The following is a 19607-nucleotide window of genomic DNA, read 5'->3' on the forward strand; positions in this document are numbered from 1 at the left end:
CAGTGTTCAGGTTTTCTCAGGTTTAGTTTCTGTGCCATAGCAGGTCCATGCTCATTCAGCTCACTGACACGCTAAAGGTCTCCCAGAAAAAGAGACGGAGTTCAGCTTCTGAGATCCAGTGTGAGCAGCTCGAGGGCACAAGCATGAAGTGAAGTAAAGAACAATGAAACTGTACAATCAGCCATGCTTCAGTGTGCACCGCTGCTTCATATCATATGGAGAAGTTGGGATGATCATGAAGATCATATGATATACAGACAGAGAAGAAGGAGACCAGCTTCGTATGAACCAACGTCCATTCTGGACACCAGCTTGTCCACCATCAAGGCTTTACATCAGAATACGAAGTCTCACAACTATTTTGCTGCAGAGCCTGGATGGCGGAAAGTGCCGACAACCAGATGGGCCAGATGGGACATATGACTCTGGAGGTTTGACCCAAACATGAGCCCACTTGTTGTACCTGTTGATACCCGTTGATATTTTTCTTCCCTGGGACTGTAGTTCCACTCAGCGCAGTTGTGCCAAAGGGCGGGAGAGGTCTGTGCTGGGATTTGACATTAATGTCCAGTACGGGCTTGGATTTCGGAGGTCTGAACGGAGTGGGCCGGAGAGGCGGGGTCGTCGGAGCTCTGTTCTTGGAGACGTAAACTGTCCCAGCCTCAGCTGGTGACTTGGTGACTTTTACAGTTTTAACTTTGGTGACCTCTTTGACCTCTGCCTTCCCTTGAGTTTTTACTGTTGGAGCTTTGGTGGCCATGGCCTTTGTCACTTTGGTGGGTTTAGGTGCTTTAGCCGATTTATCTGCATTGACCACAGTCTTTTGTACTTTAACAACTTTCTCAGTCTTTGTTTTTGTAGTGGTTTCAATTTTTGCCTGACTTGCAGCACCATTACTGATGGATTTCTTTTCTACCACAGTGGTAACTTTGCCATTAGCCTTTGCCTCCCCATTGACTTTATTCTCAGCTTTGCCATTAACTTTGACTTTAACTTCCTTAATCTCGACAGTATTTCCATTTGTTTTCTTCTCTGCTGAGGTTTTGCTGTTTCCATTAGCCTTAGCCACAACAGTGGTTTTTCCATTTCCACTGGCTTTTTTTTCTGCTGAGGATTTTCCATTTCCATTACCATTGACTTTCTTCTCAGCCCCATTTCCATTTCCATTCCCATTCACCTTGGGCTGAGCTGTAGGCTTAGCTGGTTTACCATTGCCGTTCTTAGCTGGAGCAGCCGTGGGCTTAGCTTTAGCTGCTGCTGTCGGTTTGATCTTAGACAAGAAGCTCTTTACTGCAGTGGGCTTTCCTTTGGAGGCCTTGGGAGCTTTGGTGGGCATAGGCGGCTTGACTACAACTTTGTATGATCCAGTCTTGGCCGACTTAGCTGGAGTGGGTTTGGCTTTGACAGGGCTGGGTTTAGTGGGAACTGCTTTTCCACTGAGCTCCTTCTTCTAATACCCACGGTTATTGTTTTTAGATGTTGTTTAGCATGTAAAAGTGCATATTGGCAGACAAGGAGACAGAGAAGAGGACGACAAAGACACATGGGGTTGGGAGGGGGGTGAAAAGCACAAGGGGTGGACAGAAAGAGAGAAACAATGACATAAAGATGGCTAAGGCTTGGATGATTTACTGAGACTGTACAGGCATTACTGGATACAGCAGAGGATTAATACAAGTTTTTAAGTCAGTAAACAATAATGCAACCGAAAAGGTACCAATACATAAATACACAGCATCTGAAAATTGACGTGTTTGGCCTGAGTGATTGACAGGTTGTTGCTGATCTCTCCAGTAATGCCAGACCCAATAGTCAATAACAAAGCAGCATCGTTGTGCTAATAAGAACTGGAGCCTGTGGTTTGGCAGAGGCACTGACCGGTCAGGTAAAGCTGGTGCTGAACACACACACACACACACACACACACACACACACACACACACACAACATACTGTACAGTTAACTGATGCACTGACTTACTGTGCACGCACGCACGCACGCACGCACGCACGCACGCACGCACGCACGCACGCACGCACGCACACACACACACACACACACACACACACACACACACACACACACAGCTTATAGTGCACAGAGCCGTCCAGCTGTAAGACAGAGAAGGTTGCTGTAGTTCAGCTGGGCAGACAAAGGAGGATGGATGTCAGGCTGCCATGCACATGCATGTTAGTTGTATAAAAAACTAACTGAAAACTGTTGTACATGATAAATCCTTACTACTTTACTACTCATGCTGCTACAATGAAAACTCGTGCAAATTAAAATTGTAAACAAAACAAAACTGTCACCCAAAAAATATAAATATAGTGTGAAGAGTAAACAGGCCATCGACATGAATATAAACTCCTCATATGAGCAATCCAGAAGACAAACAGGCTTAAAGGAGACAGACAGTGGTACACCTCATGGTGTATGTCATATATGCTGTACAAAGGTCAGATGTACAACCATGAATGAATTTACCAGCAAAAAAACATGTGCACTGATATTCCCATGTTGACAGGAAGTGCATGCTCTGATCCTCCAAGACACTAAAGAAATCATGCAGGTAACAAGACAATACAGATGCATGCACTGGTCAAACAGCATTGCAAATCTACCTGTAGGTTTTAATATAGCAAATGGACAAGACTTGTCATAAACAAACATGGATTAAGTGTCAGGTAATTAAACAATCAATCACAAGACATCTTTAAATGTCCTATAGTTATGTTGAGACAAAACTATTTGACCAAGAGCAGATATATATAGAAAGACATTTTTTTGTGTGTTTCTCTCATGATAACATACATATTTGACTGTTTTCAGCTTTTTCCATGCACAGTTCATCATTTACTGAGTGAAATTTTTGTTACTCAGGTTTTCAAATTTTTTTCACTTGTTTTTGGTTTGGTTCAGGGTGGAACTGGAAGAGATATATGAAAATCAAATGACTATTCGTGGGAATGAGTGGAGGAGAATGTGAGACAAAATGTGTGTGGGTGTATTAACAACACAGCTACACCTACACCACCCCAGTGCCCCCACTTGGACCACATCTGAGCACTTATATATTTATATTTATATATATATAACAACATGGACATGACAACAGGAAAGAAATTCCAAAGCAGCAAAGGTAATCCTGTGTGATGGAGGCAGTGGAAATGATTGAAGAAAATGTGTAAATAAAACTAGGGAGGCATGGAGTGATGAGGGTTGAGAGGCATATGGAGAGCTGGAACCAAACACGTAGATCCAGAAACAAATATTTTAGGGACCATGTCAGTTAAAACTGAAGCTGTATTTCTGTTATTTAACACCTCTCTCTCTCTCTCATTCTCCTTCTTCCCTTTCACAAACCCCAATCATGTTCTCCCTCTTTACCTGCTGACTGGGGGCCCCAGACTGGGGAGAGGGGGGCACAGAGTAGGAGGGAACGCGTGTTGTGTCCTCATGATAATAGGGGTATTCATGGTCATCCTGCTCCTCATCAAAGTACTGAGAGAGATGGAGCGAATGAAAGGCTTGAAAGATTGAAAGGATGAGTCGGCAGGGGGAGGACGGTCCACGAAAGCAAGATGAATGAAAGGAGATAAACGCATGAAGAGCACAGGCTTCCAACGGGGGGTGACAAGGAGTTTCAGAGACCACAGAGGAATAAATGAAGATAAAGAAGAAAAAGCATGAATGTGGGTGAAGCAGCAAGTCAAGGAAAAATAAAAGACACAGAAAAAGAGACAATAACAAAATGCAAAGCTTTTATTTTCCCATCATCAGGAGGAATCTGTACTGCTGGTTAAAAGATGCTGATATTAAAATGGACATACACAGAATCAGATGGATGAGAAGCCGGAATAACAAGAAAGCAATGGGTGAAGCCACTGAATAAAACCATGATGATTTATATTCATGGGGAGGTAGTCATCTCAACAGCATCATCAGGGTTTGGGCTGCAAAGAGTCTGTAAAGTGACTGATTATAAATCTGACTTAAGATCCGACATGCAAGCTTATAAGTGTGTACTTTGGATGGATGAATGCAGATGAAAATGGTGTCAGGGAACTGTCAGCTCCCAAATGTCTGGATGTTTCAAGAGCCCAAAAGTCACAATGTGCTTGAAAAGTAATGTGCATAACCAGTCTCAGTAAGAAAAGAGACTCCACCTTAAGCCATCTTCATGCCAAATCCTCCTAGGCCTCGGTTTAACAGGAAACTAATCTGCATTCAGAAGTTCTTTCTTTCTTTCAATCCATGGGAAATAATTAGAGACAGACACAGATGTTGGCTTGTATCATCCTCTTTCCCATATTTCTCTGTGTTGTAATGCAGTACATCAGAATAAAGTGACAACTAATCCACTGATTTAACAATTCAAGCTTATGTTTCTCTAATTCAATGTGCAGGAAATGAAGGTGATGTTTAGCACCTGTGCTTTACCTCAGGGACACACAGACAGAGGAGCTGAGGAGGAAAGTGGATGGATACAAACTGTTGCTGATGACGAAGATGTGCCAGAAAGACAGAAAGGCAGAGCAGCACTTTGATGACTTTTATCAGATGACCCAGACTGAACCTGAGGACTTTTCTTTCACTGGGCTCAAGTGACAATTCACTAAATGAGAGGTTCTGTACATGTAAAGAGTATTTTTCAGTTAGAAGGTTCCCTGACTGACTAAACTGACTCAGATATCTTATTAAAATGACGACCATGACCTCCAGTCTCATTTGCTACAGAATATAGATAACCATCAAGAGAAGAAAAACTTTGGTATTTTCATTTTTAGAACTGTGATTGGTTTTTCCTAAATTCCTAATATTTCTCCTTCATATCTTTTCTTTGAAGTTGTAAATTTTTAAATGTAGTTAAAGTAAAAAAAAACAATGACATGAAAAGAGACTATTTTATTTTAAAAACTGCCAGAGAAAAGAAAAGCAAAGTCCATGACTGGGTCTGTTTTTATTGGAGACACAGATGAGCCTGTAATTTTATGTGGATTATATCTGAGGTTATCTGCTATAAAACTGATGTAACTGTAGTCCTGTGCATTCACTTAGTGTGACCTTTATAAGAGACAGAGGTGTGAAATATAAAGTCTAGTTATTGTACTGTGTGGGAAGGTATTCAGGATAATTACAGGTTAAAATGTGACGTGTGGAGGACTGGGTCTCAGGTTGTGGTGGTGTTACTCACGTATGTGTTGGGGTCCTGAGCCTGGGTCTTGGGCAGAGGGGAGTCACAGTCTGGGCTGTAGTGTTCACAGAAGTCATAGGCAGCCTGGGGGTTGGAGGCGACCAGCAGCTGCTGGATGTCTCCCTGTGGACAGAATAAAAACAGATCAACAAAACCTGCACAGCTGCTTCATCTTAGGTGGCTGAGTCAAAGTATTACTGCGATTAATGTTACCTTTTATGATTAATGCTTCCATCTGCTTTAACTGACCAAAAAATGTAATTTTGCAAACCAAAGCATCAACTAATATATGATTTTCCTTTTGCATTTTGCTGCTGCAGATGGTCCATAGTTTTCTGGTTATACTGATCAAATCCTGACCTGGAAAACCTCCTCATCCAGCAAGCGGGCTCCAAACACCGTGATGCCATTGGTGTCGATCTCTGCATTGTTGCCACGGGGCAGAGAACTGGTCATCGTCTTCTTGCAGTCCAGCAGCAGTGTCACATTTTTCTTGGAAACAGAGAAAGCGATGCGATGCCACCTAGAGACAAGGAGGAGGAGCCAGAGGCAAATAAATGTCTAATGTGACAGCAGGTCTAATAAAAAAGACATCACACCAACTCACACACACACACACTACTCCCAACCACCAAACACACATGACCTGATCGTGTAATCTCAGTTGCTGGTTACTGACTTGCCATCAGCCAGGTTGACGCCTCTGAACAGTGGGTAGTCCTCAGGGGCTGGCTTGCCGTTCTGGTCCTCATACAGAAAAACAGGTGAGCGGCCCAGTTCTATGCCCAGCTGCTGGATGCCCTGCTCGCTGTAGATGGAGAGGAGGAAAGCCTGGAGACCAGCCTGGGCCTTAACCAGAGCCATGATGGAGAAGTTCTCTGGGAAACGGCCTATGGGTGAGGGAAGGGAAGTAGGAGAGATCATGGAAGAAAGGTTAGATCATAATCATGGACAGCTGCTGGACTGGTGTGTGTGGGTATTTTAGAAAGAGAAAAGGTGTGTATGGTCACAGGAGGAAGGTGTGTACACTGACTATATATAATATATAATAAATAATAAATAAATGAGGGCAGGGAGGTAAAGGTGAAAGAAAATGCAGGCAAGAGAAACATGTTTCGAGCAGGAGAGATGAACAAATGGTGAAGGAGGAGAGAAAAACAAGAATGCAGACGTAGTGTAGGGTGAGAGATGAAAAACAAAATGTGAAAATCACACTAGTTACGAATTTAAAGTAATTGAAGTAAGAGATTTGTGTCAGGCGTATGGAATAGCAGAATATAGCCCCATGTGAAGCTGGTACAGATGATGAGGACACATAATAACAGGTGGGCACAGCCAGAGAACGAGGCCTGAACCTCAGAAAATGAGTTGAAGAAAATCAGCTTTGACTTTTGAGGATTTATTCCCAACCACATAAGTGCTACTTTCTCGTTTCTCTCCTCACTCCAGGGTGTCTACTGCTCATTTGTCATAGCTCTCCTAAACAGTCTCACTCAGCCGCAACACATAATTACACTTTATATCCCTGGGCAATCTTGAGTAGGACACAACAGCCTCACTTAACTCCAGAGAGCTCAATTAAAATGCATCCAAACACAAATAGCAGCCTGCAATGATAATTACAGCTTTCTGCACTCAGGAATTAATGTTAAATATTAAATATTAAGCCCATGATAAAGTGCACAGAGTGGTTGCTTTTTTTGCTATTGCAGGAAAAACAATTAAATGCTCTAAAAATCGTTCATGAAGAATTACTTTGCCTAATCTTGGCTATTTTTGCAGCAGCACAGCAATAAACATGTTTGATAACTGTTATGGCAATTTACCTTAAACTGCATAAGGAAGGTCCCTGAATATAAAAGATTGTTGCATTCACTAATACATCAGGACACTACTGTTGCATGTTTTTTCATCACTGAGCATTTGCCTCACACTGGAAGTGAAATCCATAGATCAGTGCATCTTATTATCAGGGGAGAAAGCAGCAGCAGTTTCCAGCACTGAGATACCACTGCATTCTGACTGAGATCTGTTGGCAGGATCTACTTTATGTTTGAGGTGTCTGGTTTGATCCAGCTGCTTGCTGCTCGTTTACATTAACCAATAAAATAAATATCTGACACATGCACGAACAATTATAGAAACTTAAAGAACTTTTCTATTGTTTTTTCCATCAAGAGAGATCAAACAGCATCATAATGTAAAATTTACACAGCAGTTTCTCAAAAACAGCCGGATGTCTGGTCCAGTTGGATCCTACCTGGGAAGAGCTGCTTGGTGGGGGCTGAGATCTGGGCCTTCTTGTTGATGCGGTAGGCCTGATCGGGGCTGCTGGAGCGACGGGATGCACAGAAACCAGGGACTTTCTTCACACCCTCAGGGAGAGAGGGAACCTGCAGAGCCCGCAACACATCCACTGGGTCTGACGGAGAGAGAGAGAAACATTTACTGTGAGATTAAATTTATTAATAACAACTTCATTAGAATACATGCAATGATGTGACACAAAGGTTCAGTCCTTTACTACTGTAAACAAGTCAACAAGACAGTTTATTAAATAAATTACAGCAGACTTAAATATGTTTGGCATTTCCTCCAACAGCTTTTCAGACGCTTTCATTTTAAAACCCAACTCTACACTGTGATATTGTTAAAATCCAAAATAAAGAACACTTCTGTCTTCTACTGCAGTTATTCTTTACAGCTGCAGTGACTTCACTTTGGCTAGAAGGTCAAAACATTTTATTTTGAAACTAATCTTAAATGTTAACTAATGCAATGTGAGAGATGGCAGAAGGGATGACACACTGGTTACTACTGTACATTAAGGTATAATGCAATAAAGGAAGCACTGTGCCAGAGAAAATGGGCAACAGTCCCAGTCATATATGTGAAGCAGTGCAGGGCAGGTACAGTAAAGCTCAGTCTGAATCCGAGTGGACACAGAGCCTTCTGTTCTCCTCACATTTATCAAGCAGCTGAAACAAGTGGCTGTTGATGTGATGGTGCTGAGTCAAGTGAATGTTAACCTGCAGACACATAATCATTTCACAGTTTCACCAAACATGCACAAACACACAAAAATGCAGGTATGCACCAGCCTGGCCAGCCAGACCCACTGCTTTCTTAGCAAAACCTTTTGTATAGAGTGGGAAAAGTTAGTCTGGCTGGTCAGGATAAGTATGCACACCCACATGCTCCAAATATCTGCATCCTCACATCACATGGACACAAACACACACAGACTCGGCAGCACCAGTCTCACATCCTCCCTCCAGTTTCACACGGGGAGGTTAACCAGCTTCTGCAGCCTCAGTCTACAGTAACATTTACTTTAACCTTTGCACATTGCTCAGACGCTCTAAAATAAATACTTTCCCATCAAACACTCTGGATAAAAACAACTGAGTAGATTATATTTTATTATAATTCATTTCCATAAATGAGCAGCTCATGTTAAAAGCTGATGGAAATCTAGAGGAGCAACACTACAAAGTCTCTGTTACGCTTCATGTAGTTTCTGTTTTGAAAATGTTTCCTGAAGACTGACTGTTTGGGAAACAGATTATTTTAAATAACTCTGACATTAACGCTGGCTCTTTTTTCATGACAGATGAGAAGTTAGATCATTTTTTGTTAGATTATCATGCATGCTACAGATTTTCACTTTTTCTCCCAAGATGCCGAGCTGCCGTGTGCCCTGCTGTCTAATTCAAGACAACAGACAAATATGTCCGACACATTCTGGCAATAAGGTTTTCCCACACTGCTGCAGACCGAGAGCCTAAATCTAATGTAATTGTAAAGTCCACCTTAGGCACTTTCACCATCTTGATGTGTCCTTATGGTTTTGAAATGAGACAAATATAAAGTCAAAGTTTTTAGTAAGCGGTATTCACATTTTCCTGAAGGAAGCCACCGTCCCTCAGTCTTGGCCAGCCGTCCTGTGATTGAGGTGCACCAGAGAGCTAACTTTGCTGTTAACAACCAATTAAATACGTTTACAGGCAGCACTGCTGTGCCACCTCTCATAATAAACTTACAGTGGCAGTGATGCATTGCTCCATTTAAAATAGATTTTTACTGAGCCCTGTTGTGATTCAACATTTAAAGTAACAGCTACGTACATTATTAAACTGTAATTTCCAGGCACATTTAAAAGCATCATATTCATGCAGAGATCATGTAACCATCCCTCCCAGAGATGAGGCGTCCCATTAGCACTCGCTAAACGTGTGATCTACTGCCACAGCCTGGAGCTGTGAAGACGCAAAGTCACAGAAAGAAGCACCAATCTGACAATGCTGTAACACTGCAGGATAAAAGCATCATAATGTGCTTATCAACCACTCACAATATTTCATTTGGCTTCTAATGTGACGTTCCCTTGTGTTTGTTCTGAAATCACACTGATCCCATCAGCAGGGAGTGTGTTTAGGTGACACCCAGTGTGTCAGAGCTAACACTTGGTCAAATGGGCCCACAGATGGCAATATTTATTCAGACAGAGCAAATGGTGCATTAATCTCACAGGGCGTCTTGACCACAGCCCATTAACGTCACCAGAGAGAGGAAGAGGAAGAGGAGGGGAGCAGGAGGAAGTGATGGAGCGAAGAGGGAAGAGAGAAAAAGAGGAAGGTGTAGAAGCTGCAGTATGTTCTGTAAGGAGGGAAAGTGAGAGGTGAACATTCAACATACAAAACTTTAACTTCCTTGCAAACAGCTGCCTGAAGGTGGAGATGAAAAGTGTGACAGGTCTAATCAGAACTCAAACACATGAGGAGCCTTGAATTTTTTTTCTATACTTTTAAGGACTTTTGCAGACCTGGACAGGAACGCTGGGAATTAGACTGTGGGGGAGGGAGGAAAGGAATGGAGGGCAGTGATGAGCAAGAAAGATAGAGATGTTCAGGCAAAGGTGGAGCGAGTGTGTAACTGTGTGTAACTGTGTGTGTGTGTGTGTGTTTCAGGGGTCGACCAGTGACAGCAGCGTGGTTCTGTGATCCCAGGATGCTGGATCAGATTGCAACCTGAGCTCCCCCCAGCACGTCCAGCACAATGTGCCGCTCTGTTCCCCGCTGCCTGCCCGGCTCACATCTGCAGCCGAGGCCCTTCCTGCCCACAGGACCACAATCACGACAAAAACACACCCACAAAAATAATACACAGAACCACAGAGGTACACAGTCACACAGCCCAGGCAGGAAAAGTGTGTCGATCCACCTCACGAGACGAGCGGTGGCAAATATAGGACTAGACAAGGTAGGAAAACAGCCTGCCCAGGGGCACACACTCTCTTTCTTTACTTTCTTTTTCCTCCCCTTTCCGCCCCATCAGACCTACGTACCATAAGCACTCACAGATGGCTGCACCTCTTTCATGTAAAGTGGGTCTATTGCACTGCTGTCATTAAGACGGGAAACAGGGCTCCCAGGCACGTGAGGGCAGTTACAGCCCGTGCTGTAATACAGATTACAGTTATACCTACTGACAGCTGCACTGGCCACTGTCCAGGTCCCTCGGTGCACACGACACTGAGCGGGGAGCATTAATTGATTATACTCAAGTGAATGTGAAATGTGGCCTTTAATTGTTATTTGATATATTTATATAATACAGGGATTATGGGTTAGGTAAAATAATATGATCACTGAAGTTAAATAATGTGACAATATATTGTAGCTGAATCAAAAGATCTTATATCTCTAAAATACCAATATTTTGAAGAGTGTCCAATAAATTCTTGGTTCTATTCTATAATATGTGAAAGAGAACAACTGAAATAATGATGTGCTGTCTGGTGGATAATAGAGCACTGTACCTAGGGGTAAGGTTTTTTTTCATCAGGTGACCCAGAAATGAAACAATCCTGTCACTGTTATATTCAACACACTCCACAAAAAACCACAACCGACCAAACACACACAGCCTGATAGGAAACATGTGTGACGCCCAGGTTTGCAGTCACTGTGTCAAATGAGATGTGCTGCTAAAACAAATCAGTGAAATGTGCTGTACTCGGAGTATTGCAGCTCCTCTAAGCTGCCACTAGATGGAGCTGAAACAAATTAAATTAACTCGATGGGTGTCACTGTTAACAAGGTACAGTGAAGTCTGTAGGCGCACACACACATATCAATGTTTACATCCACACACACACTCACAGGAGTGAGAAATCAACAATGCTAAAACTGACTGAACAAGCAGCAGAGTCTGTAGCTTGTGTCGGTTAACAGGACAAACAAACTGACCACCAGAACACACACACACACACACACACACACACACACACGAACACGCACGCACGCACGCACGCACGCACACACACACACACACACACACACACACACACACACACACACACACACACACAGAGCATCTGTCTGAACACACAGCAGCTGGAGGCACAGATTACAGCCTGCACACACTGGTCAAGACATTTCCACAGTAAAGGCTTGTGTTTGTCATAGAGACACCACAAAACAACACAGAATGACTCAATAAAGAATTCAATCAGGAAACATCTATGGGGGATAGATGTGATGCAAAGTATCATTACTGGAGTCTGGATGCAGCATGAGGCAGAGGGCACCACAGTCAGCTTAACAGTATATTAAAAAAATAATTATATTAAAATACTATATGTGTGCATATATAGTGCACACACAGTTATATCAGGCCTGTGTGTCCTACCATCACTGCAGACGTGTGTGAGGTGACAACTGTGTGATTCTCAGTTTGTTTCAGAGGAAAACCTTTGTTTCCTCTGCTGCTCTTTCTGCCTTAGGTGATGTGTGTGACCATTTCTATGTACATTCAGTAAAGATGTGTGTGTGTGTGTGTGTGTGTGTGTGTGTGTCCTCTCCTCTTCTGCTACAGCTGTGCCAAATACCAGACACACACTCCAGCTGACACATTGACCTCTTACCTCTCACCTTTACACAACCATCACATTGTTAGAGGCACAGAGCAAGAGGGACGTGTGATATTGACCAAATATCAGCACGCACGCACGCACGCACACACACACACACACACACACACGTACATGAATTCTCTCAGTATTTCAGTTTCCTTTGCATTTCCAAGAATAAACCACAATTGCATTTTCAAAAATAAAAGCATAATAAATTACAAAAAGTCAGATATAAACATATTTTCAAAACTGAAAACCATAAACTAAACTCCAGTTGTTCCTCAGTCACCAGCTGTGTCCCCTTCCACCCACCTGACCACGATGGCCGGGAATACGAGCTCCTGTAGGTTATAATTTTCAGCATGGTGCCCTATAGTTATGATTTATTTATAATGCCTTGTGTACACAGAGAAAAGCCATTATGAGAACCCATGTTGTAAAAACAGGGTGAGTAGAATTTATATTATTTCTATGGAAAAAAGAATGAGCTGCATTGATCAGTGTGGGGTTGATCATCATGTAGAAGCTACAGCAAATCTGTCTGACCAATAAAAGAAGAAAGACTAACAGATCCACAGGTGTGAGAGCAGTGAGCAGGTGATCCTGTTGTCACAGTGAATATCAGTCTCAGCAGAAAGTTGGAAATGAGATGTAGATGAAACGTTAAAGAGTCTGATGAAATGAACCTGAGCCTTGATGGCAGTGACAGCAGATCATCTGAACAACAACATGCTAATTTATAATCTGATCAAATTCCACATCAACTCAAACACACACTGTGCTGCAACTGATCTACTACACACCTGATGAATGAGTTTCATAAAGGATGAGACACACAATGTGCAACAACCTTCTAACGTCTAACTTCTCCTTTTGCACTACATCTCCACGAAAAGCTGAGAGGAGTTAAAACACACAGTGTAACTCTGCAATAGTGTCTGAGAGAAGAGACGGATCACTGAACAAACAAGGAGCTCAGCTGTCTCACACTGTCCAGTTTGTTTGCTCCAGTCCAGGCTTTGGTTTGTGTTGACACACACACACACACACACACACACACGCGCGCGCGCGCGCGCACACACACACACACACAGAAACAGAGAGAGTCAAACACCCATTTTTAAAAGTGAATGAACACAATGCTGAATGTCCATGAGTTAGTGACTTCAGAAGGTTTGTAGAGAGGATGGAGAACTAAAGGGAGAATGAATCATGTTAAAGTGAAACTAAATATCTGTTTTATCAATGCATCTTCAACATGAACAGCAGGAGGTGACAGAGGTGAAGAGGCTCTAACCTGTGAACAGTCATATTGTACATGTGCTGAGAGTTTCTGTGCGACTTTATGTGTTTCAGCATAATAAACCCAAACAATATTCAGTTATTATGATAAGCAAGAAACTGTTTCTGATGTTTTTAACACCTGACTCTATCTGGTCTAAGTCCAGAGTATCTGTACTACTGAATCTAACGGTCCCTGTGCAGGACTGTACTACACTGTACTACAGCCTTTTGTGGTTTCTGAGGATATGCTGCCAGGATGTGTCCAGGGCCTGTACAGTCCCATGTGAACCATGATGTGGACCCAGCCGGTCTGTGTGCTGCCAACGTGTATCGTGCTGGAGGCTGCTGTGGTTTCAGGGCTGCAGGCCACAGTCTTAGTTTGGATCTGAGGGTGGATACTGACACCACAAGGCCTACAGGAGACTACAGGGCCCTGACCAGCAGACAGTCAGCGGTTCCCTGTAACATACTATCACATGGACAGACGCCCAGCAAGGCACAAATTAGAAAGACATCTTCAGCTGCCTGATGTGTCTGTGCTGATTGGAAAACCGTCTGACCGCATTAGTTTAGAAAGCAAAGTTTTCCATTTTAATGGGAAAGAAACTAAACAATAAAACAAAAGCCACTGACATTTGACTTGAGTTCAACTAAAAATAACATATTACTGCTCAGTGTAACTGGAGTAAAGCTGTAAGAGTTTAAACAATATTATATTATCTTCCCTCTGAAAACTGGTCCATGATGCAAATCACACACAATAATAAACAAATAAAATAACAGTTAAACTTGTCTTTTATGGAAAACTCAAAGTTGTTGTTTTTTTATTACACATTCATAAACTGAAGATGTTAAAACCCTCAACCTCACTTTCCTCAGTTCATTGCTCGAACCCTAATGAACCAACTTAGATGTGAAACTCGTCTCTCTGAACATACACATTTATAAAGTCTAGCCAAGGAGGTGACAAGTCAGACTTATAATAAAGAGAAGGGTAAAAGAGCGGTGGGCGACCATGACATAATAATCATCATCACTGTTTGTAACGACTCCTTTTCAGCATGGAAATCCCCACATGAGAAATCTACCCTACATTCTGAGGATCCTCAGAGCTGTAATTTAGCTGCAAAAACAAGTGTGAGGAGACGGTGGGTGAAAAGCTATGAGGGGGGGAGGGTCTTACTAAATATAGTAGAACTCATGGGTGCTTGTAGTGGATAATGATTATCTGCAGGTGAACACTGCACAGTCACACTGATTATTTACATGACCGGGTTGTTTTCTATATATGAAGCACTTTTCCCCTGTTTACTTGTGTTTTCTCTCCTGTGTGTTTTCCTGTCTTCCTCCCAGTGCATGTTTGGTTTGACTTGAGTTGTAATGTTGGATTCTACTTATATTTTTAGATAACTGGACATTACAGCATTGGCCCACTTCAAATAGCTCCAGACAAGTAATAAACTTGCATGGAGAGGTATGCTAAGTGCTTTCCAGTGATAAATTAAATGTTTTCTGTATTTTAAACTCCAGTCAACAGACCAAAGAACAACATCTTCCACTCATCCCAGTCAGGCATGCAGCCTACACCAACATGAGACTATTTCCACTTTCTTAGACTGATTCAATGTCTGGAAAAGATGTACATTACACGTAAAGACACGCCGCTGGTCTCCACTCCCTCCTGCACCAACTTCCTAGAAGCAGCAAAATAACAGTGACTGGGAATCTGGGAATAGCATCCTATACAGACAGCCTGTCATTATAAACTGGCACACTCTCCTATCCTCCTTGTACATCTTCTGCTAAACAGAATGTCTCAAAGTCACGACGCCTGGATCTCCACAGACACAAACCACTAAATCATCATCTATGAAACCAATGAAGAAGAAAATACTATCTTCCACTCACTTTGTTCCCTTAACTCTGTGGTTTTGTCTGAGAACAACTTTCACATGTTCACAGTTTGAGGGGATGTCATGGTGAAGAGCTGAAGCCTCAAAAATGTTTATGTGTCTCCGCTTTGACTTCTATGAGTTTTAATCCAGACCCACAGCCTGGGCCTCATCTGTCCGTGTAAAAACAATGTGAGTCTGCACCTGTGACAGACTGACAGTGATGATGAGGGTGATCAGTTCACATCCAAACTAATCCATTAACAAAATCAGCCTCTACATGTTTAGCTGTCCACTGAAATCAGCCTGTGAGGAGGCAGACGTGAATGACATGTCGACAGAAAAAAAGAAAAAACAGGCCATTCTGAGAAAAGGATTTTTGTCTCAGACTCTCCCAGGCAGCCTGTCCAACATAGCAATCTCACATTACACATGGTTAGGGTTATGGTTGAGCTGTGGTTTAAGTTTGTTAATCCTGGCACAGGAGGTGGAATTTGAATGCACAATGTGAGCAGGCACAGCCTGGGAGGCTCAGGCCAGAGCAAAGGGTCCCCTCAGCCATATGAAAGCACCTGACACACCTGTGTGTGACAGTCTGGTTCTTACAGGTGAAAACCCAGTCAGATTAAATTACAACCACCAAATGAATTGATGACTACACGGCTGAAAAGTATCTTCTTGAATGGCTCATAGCTCTTCGTCTCAGCTTCATGACTATGGCTGCTGAGAAAAACGTGCAGCACTGACATCTGAGGCATCTGAAGCACTTAACTAAGGTCAGTCAGGACAAGAAGCGGAGACATGATGGATGTGAATCATCAGAGCCACCACAAGGCCTCATGGGAAAATGATGGCAAGCAGAGGAAAATCAAGGGGCCAAGGTTAAAGCAGCCAGACCAGGTCAAGTGAGCAGCAGAAGCCTGAAACACCTGACACTTCCATACAGTCTCAGGGAGTGAGCTGTCAGACCCTGCTCGGCCATCACTCACAGAAGCTCCATTCAGCAGCAGGGGGAGGGAGAGTGGGCTATGTTATGTTTGGCCAGACTGAGACAAACTGCCCTTTGAGGAACACTTCGCTTTGAAATGAGGTTGGGAACATCCATGTCAAGAAAATATTGCTCTGATTTTCTCCTCCTTTGAACAAAATGCGCCTTTCATGGCTTTTCCTATGGCCACAGCTCTATGGGTGAGGACTGCGCCTCATCCATCCCTCCTCCTTTTTTCTAGTCCAGTTCTCCCAGAGAAGACAGAATAAACATGAAAGCTTCTGACCACTCTGGGCTCTAAATCGGTCTTTCACTGCCTGGGTGTGGCGCTGTCAGGACTCACACCAACATCTGCTCCTGCGCCGCACTGTGCGCACAGGAACGCGCACATAGACTCACCGTTTAGCGCATCTGGCCAAGGGTACCTCTATAATCCCGTGGGCGCGAGGGGACCAGGTACGAGCACAGATGTAAGATGCGTGTTTGATTTATGTCACTCTGACATTATCACTGGGTCAGATCATTAAAAAATGTTTTCTCCAATTAAATGAACACCCCCCGCGCGCACATCACGTTAATTCCGCAGCCATGAGATGAGAAACATAACGTGGCTAAAGGTGCAGCACACAGAGGCACATTCATTAATATGTGGCATACATTTCCACACCCTGACCTGGGAAAAACATCCATAGCTCACAGACACGGACACACTAAACGCTTTCAATCCCAAACCCCGCATAATAAGCTATTCATAAGAAGCAAAAATGTCTCAGGCTTCCGCCTCCAAAATACACACGGGAGACGACGGGAAGGTGCAATAGCCGCTTGCGATCTGAAATTGGAAACGGGGCCAAAGAATACACCGAAGGAGGGCAATTTATGCTACAAAAGCCCCTTTGGTCCACAAGCTGCACAACTGTCAAACTACCAAAGAAAAATAAAGCGCCACTGCTCCATCTGCCCGCAGGAGCTTTTGAAGCAAACTGCATCATATGTTTCAGCCGAGAATGAAGCTTCTCAGTAAGAAAAGATTGAAATAAGAAAATAATAAAAAACCCTGATCTGCTGAAGTCGAATAAAATCACCTGTAGTTCATTATGCGAACATCTAATAGTTTATTCAAACGTTACAATTCTGAGTCATGTGTCCGCACCAAAACTGCCCAGTCAGATCTGATCTGGGCTCAGGTGAATCAGTCCGTGTAAAACTAACTCAGGTTAACACTTTACCACAGCGTTAAACAGAGCTGACAGTTGCTGACTCGGGAAAATGTCCTCAAAATCGTCTGAATCCTGAAGTGCAAACCATTTTTCTTAAAGTCAATGTACGTATGTTGTTAGCACTAACTATGCAAACACGACCTGTTGTTCAGGGGAAATGCAAAATCCTCGTATTGTCACGTCCCACTAAGTTGACGCAGAAATTCCTCCTCCCTGTGCAACCAGAGGCAGTGATGGGGAGACTGGTGCACAGGTTGAGCTGGTAAACCTCCAGCCGACCGCACACGGTCTCTGCTGCCAGTTAATCACAGACTGTAGTTCAGAAAAATACCAGTGCACATTTCATTAAAGGGATCTTTATTCGATTAACCGCCTCAAAGGCACCGTCCTACCCTATGGCCCCTCAGGATGGAGGGCGCTGTAAAAACTGATTAGAATAAATAATATAAAATCAAGTTTACTGGAGAATAAAGAGAAAGAGCTCATCTCAGTGACACTGAGTGAGATGACACCTGTCAGCGCAGAGACTAAACTGAGCGCAGTTGTCCACAGAAGCAAAAACGCAATAATGTCTGTTCGTTTAACAGCAGCAAGTGTTTGGGAACCTCTCTCCTCTGTGGTCATTAGCGAGTGACCGTGCGTAACATCCTTTATCAGACGTACTGACGAGCTTTGATTCTTCCCGATAAGAAGAAAAAAGTTTTCAACTGAGTCACAACAATCAGACAGAAAACAACGTCAGTGTCATTTTACTGTTTGGTCTTTAAAGGCTGAATGTTCAGACTAAGATCTCACAAGTTTCCACTCAGTCATGTGCCAGATTCACAGTCGGTATGATGGTCCAGTCACATAAGGCCTTTAAGGACCAGGGAGAAAACTTGTCACCCTGGGGTGCTTCAGGAATTTAGAAAATGCAGAAAGCAGCTTCTATGTGGTGTAAGATTCTACAGGCAATAAATGTCAAATAGATTCATATTTTTGATTCTCTCAGGAAACTGCTGAAAATTATTCTGGGGAGAAAATAGAAACAGGTGCGCAAGTGTCCGATAATGGATGCAGAGTATTTTTATTGCACACAGGTTAATCCGTGTGGACAGCGAGGAGTGAAAAATACAAAAAGTAGCCAAATAATTTCCAGAGCTTATGTTTAAAAAGCACCTTATACAAATAAATAAACAGTTAACGAGAGAAATCGTCTTACCTGCCCGAGCCACGGTCGTTTGGCACACAGCGAGCGCCACGGTCAGCAAGGCGAAGGATGAGAAGTTCATGTGCCATGGTCTCGGTTTCTTCCGGCAGTGACAAGCTCCAATATCCATAGTGTTGCAGTTGTGTGTCGGCCTGGGTGAGCTGTAAATGCAGGATATGGTGGAAGTTATCCTCGCACAGAAAGCCAGCCGACAACGGGGTCCCGACTGAACCTTCTGCGAGGCGACAGACACAAAAGGCACGCCTCTGGAGACGCCTCTACCACTCTCCCGGAGACTGTCTTTAAGTTACCTATGTCTGTCTGTGTTGATGCACGAAACCTGAGCACTAAAAGGGGCTTGGGGTGAATAAATATCTTTAATTTTAACGTTTAGCCCCTTAGTGCTAAAGCCCCATTGAGTCGGATTAGGTACAGGTACCCAAAGTGGAGAGAGCAGCAGAGAGAGACCTGGAAGCACGCTCTCTCTCCCTTCTCTGTCTTTCCCTCTCCCTTCTTTACTTTCTCCCACGAAGAGTGAGAGCGTGTGTGAATGTGTGTGTGGAGAGAGAGAGAGAGTGAAGGGCAAAGGGGGAGAGAGAGGGCGTGCGTAATTGCGCACTACAGAGCACGGAGGAGCGTCTGAGAGTGCGACCTGAGCGTATCTAATGACAGGCCTATCCAAATACCTCAGCTCATACCCAACAATGGGGCCTTTTCAGCTGTGAGTTAGTGCTTGCTCAGGGAGCGTTGGGCCAGCCAATCAGACTTTTGTCCGCGCTGCTCGCCACGCCCCTTTCACCTAATCCCGGGAGCTGTTCCCGATTGGTCAGTCCCCCCTCGGGGTACTGCATCAGTTCAGGTATGCAGGAATTGAGAAAGAGCGAAACGACGCCAAGAGGTCGACCTGCATCTCATAGTATC

The 19607-nt window shown here is 43.5% G+C and overlaps 1 protein-coding gene across 2 annotated transcripts in view; it reads right to left on the reverse strand.

Moving 5' to 3' along the window:
- col11a2 (collagen, type XI, alpha 2) overlaps positions 1-19204 on the reverse strand; it is a 38690-nt gene extending 19486 nt beyond the window's left edge. The window contains exons 1-6 of one of the 2 annotated variants that reach the window (XM_026299718.1): positions 18699-19204; positions 7458-7619; positions 5877-6087; positions 5558-5720; positions 5198-5320; positions 464-1450 (exon numbers count right to left, since the gene is read on the reverse strand). In XM_026299718.1, coding sequence (XP_026155503.1) covers positions 464-1450; positions 5198-5320; positions 5558-5720; positions 5877-6087; positions 7458-7619; positions 18699-18816 — 1764 coding nt within the window. In that variant the 5' untranslated portion in view covers positions 18817-19204. The remainder of the gene's footprint in view (positions 1-463; positions 1451-5197; positions 5321-5557; positions 5721-5876; positions 6088-7457; positions 7620-18698) is intronic. The other variant, XM_026299719.1, reaches the window with a different exon arrangement.
- Positions 19205-19607: the final 403 nt, after the last annotated feature.

Source organism: Mastacembelus armatus, chromosome 11 (genome assembly GCF_900324485.2).
Source record: "Mastacembelus armatus chromosome 11, fMasArm1.2, whole genome shotgun sequence".
In the NCBI taxonomy this organism is placed as follows: Eukaryota; Metazoa; Chordata; class Actinopteri; order Synbranchiformes; family Mastacembelidae; genus Mastacembelus; species Mastacembelus armatus.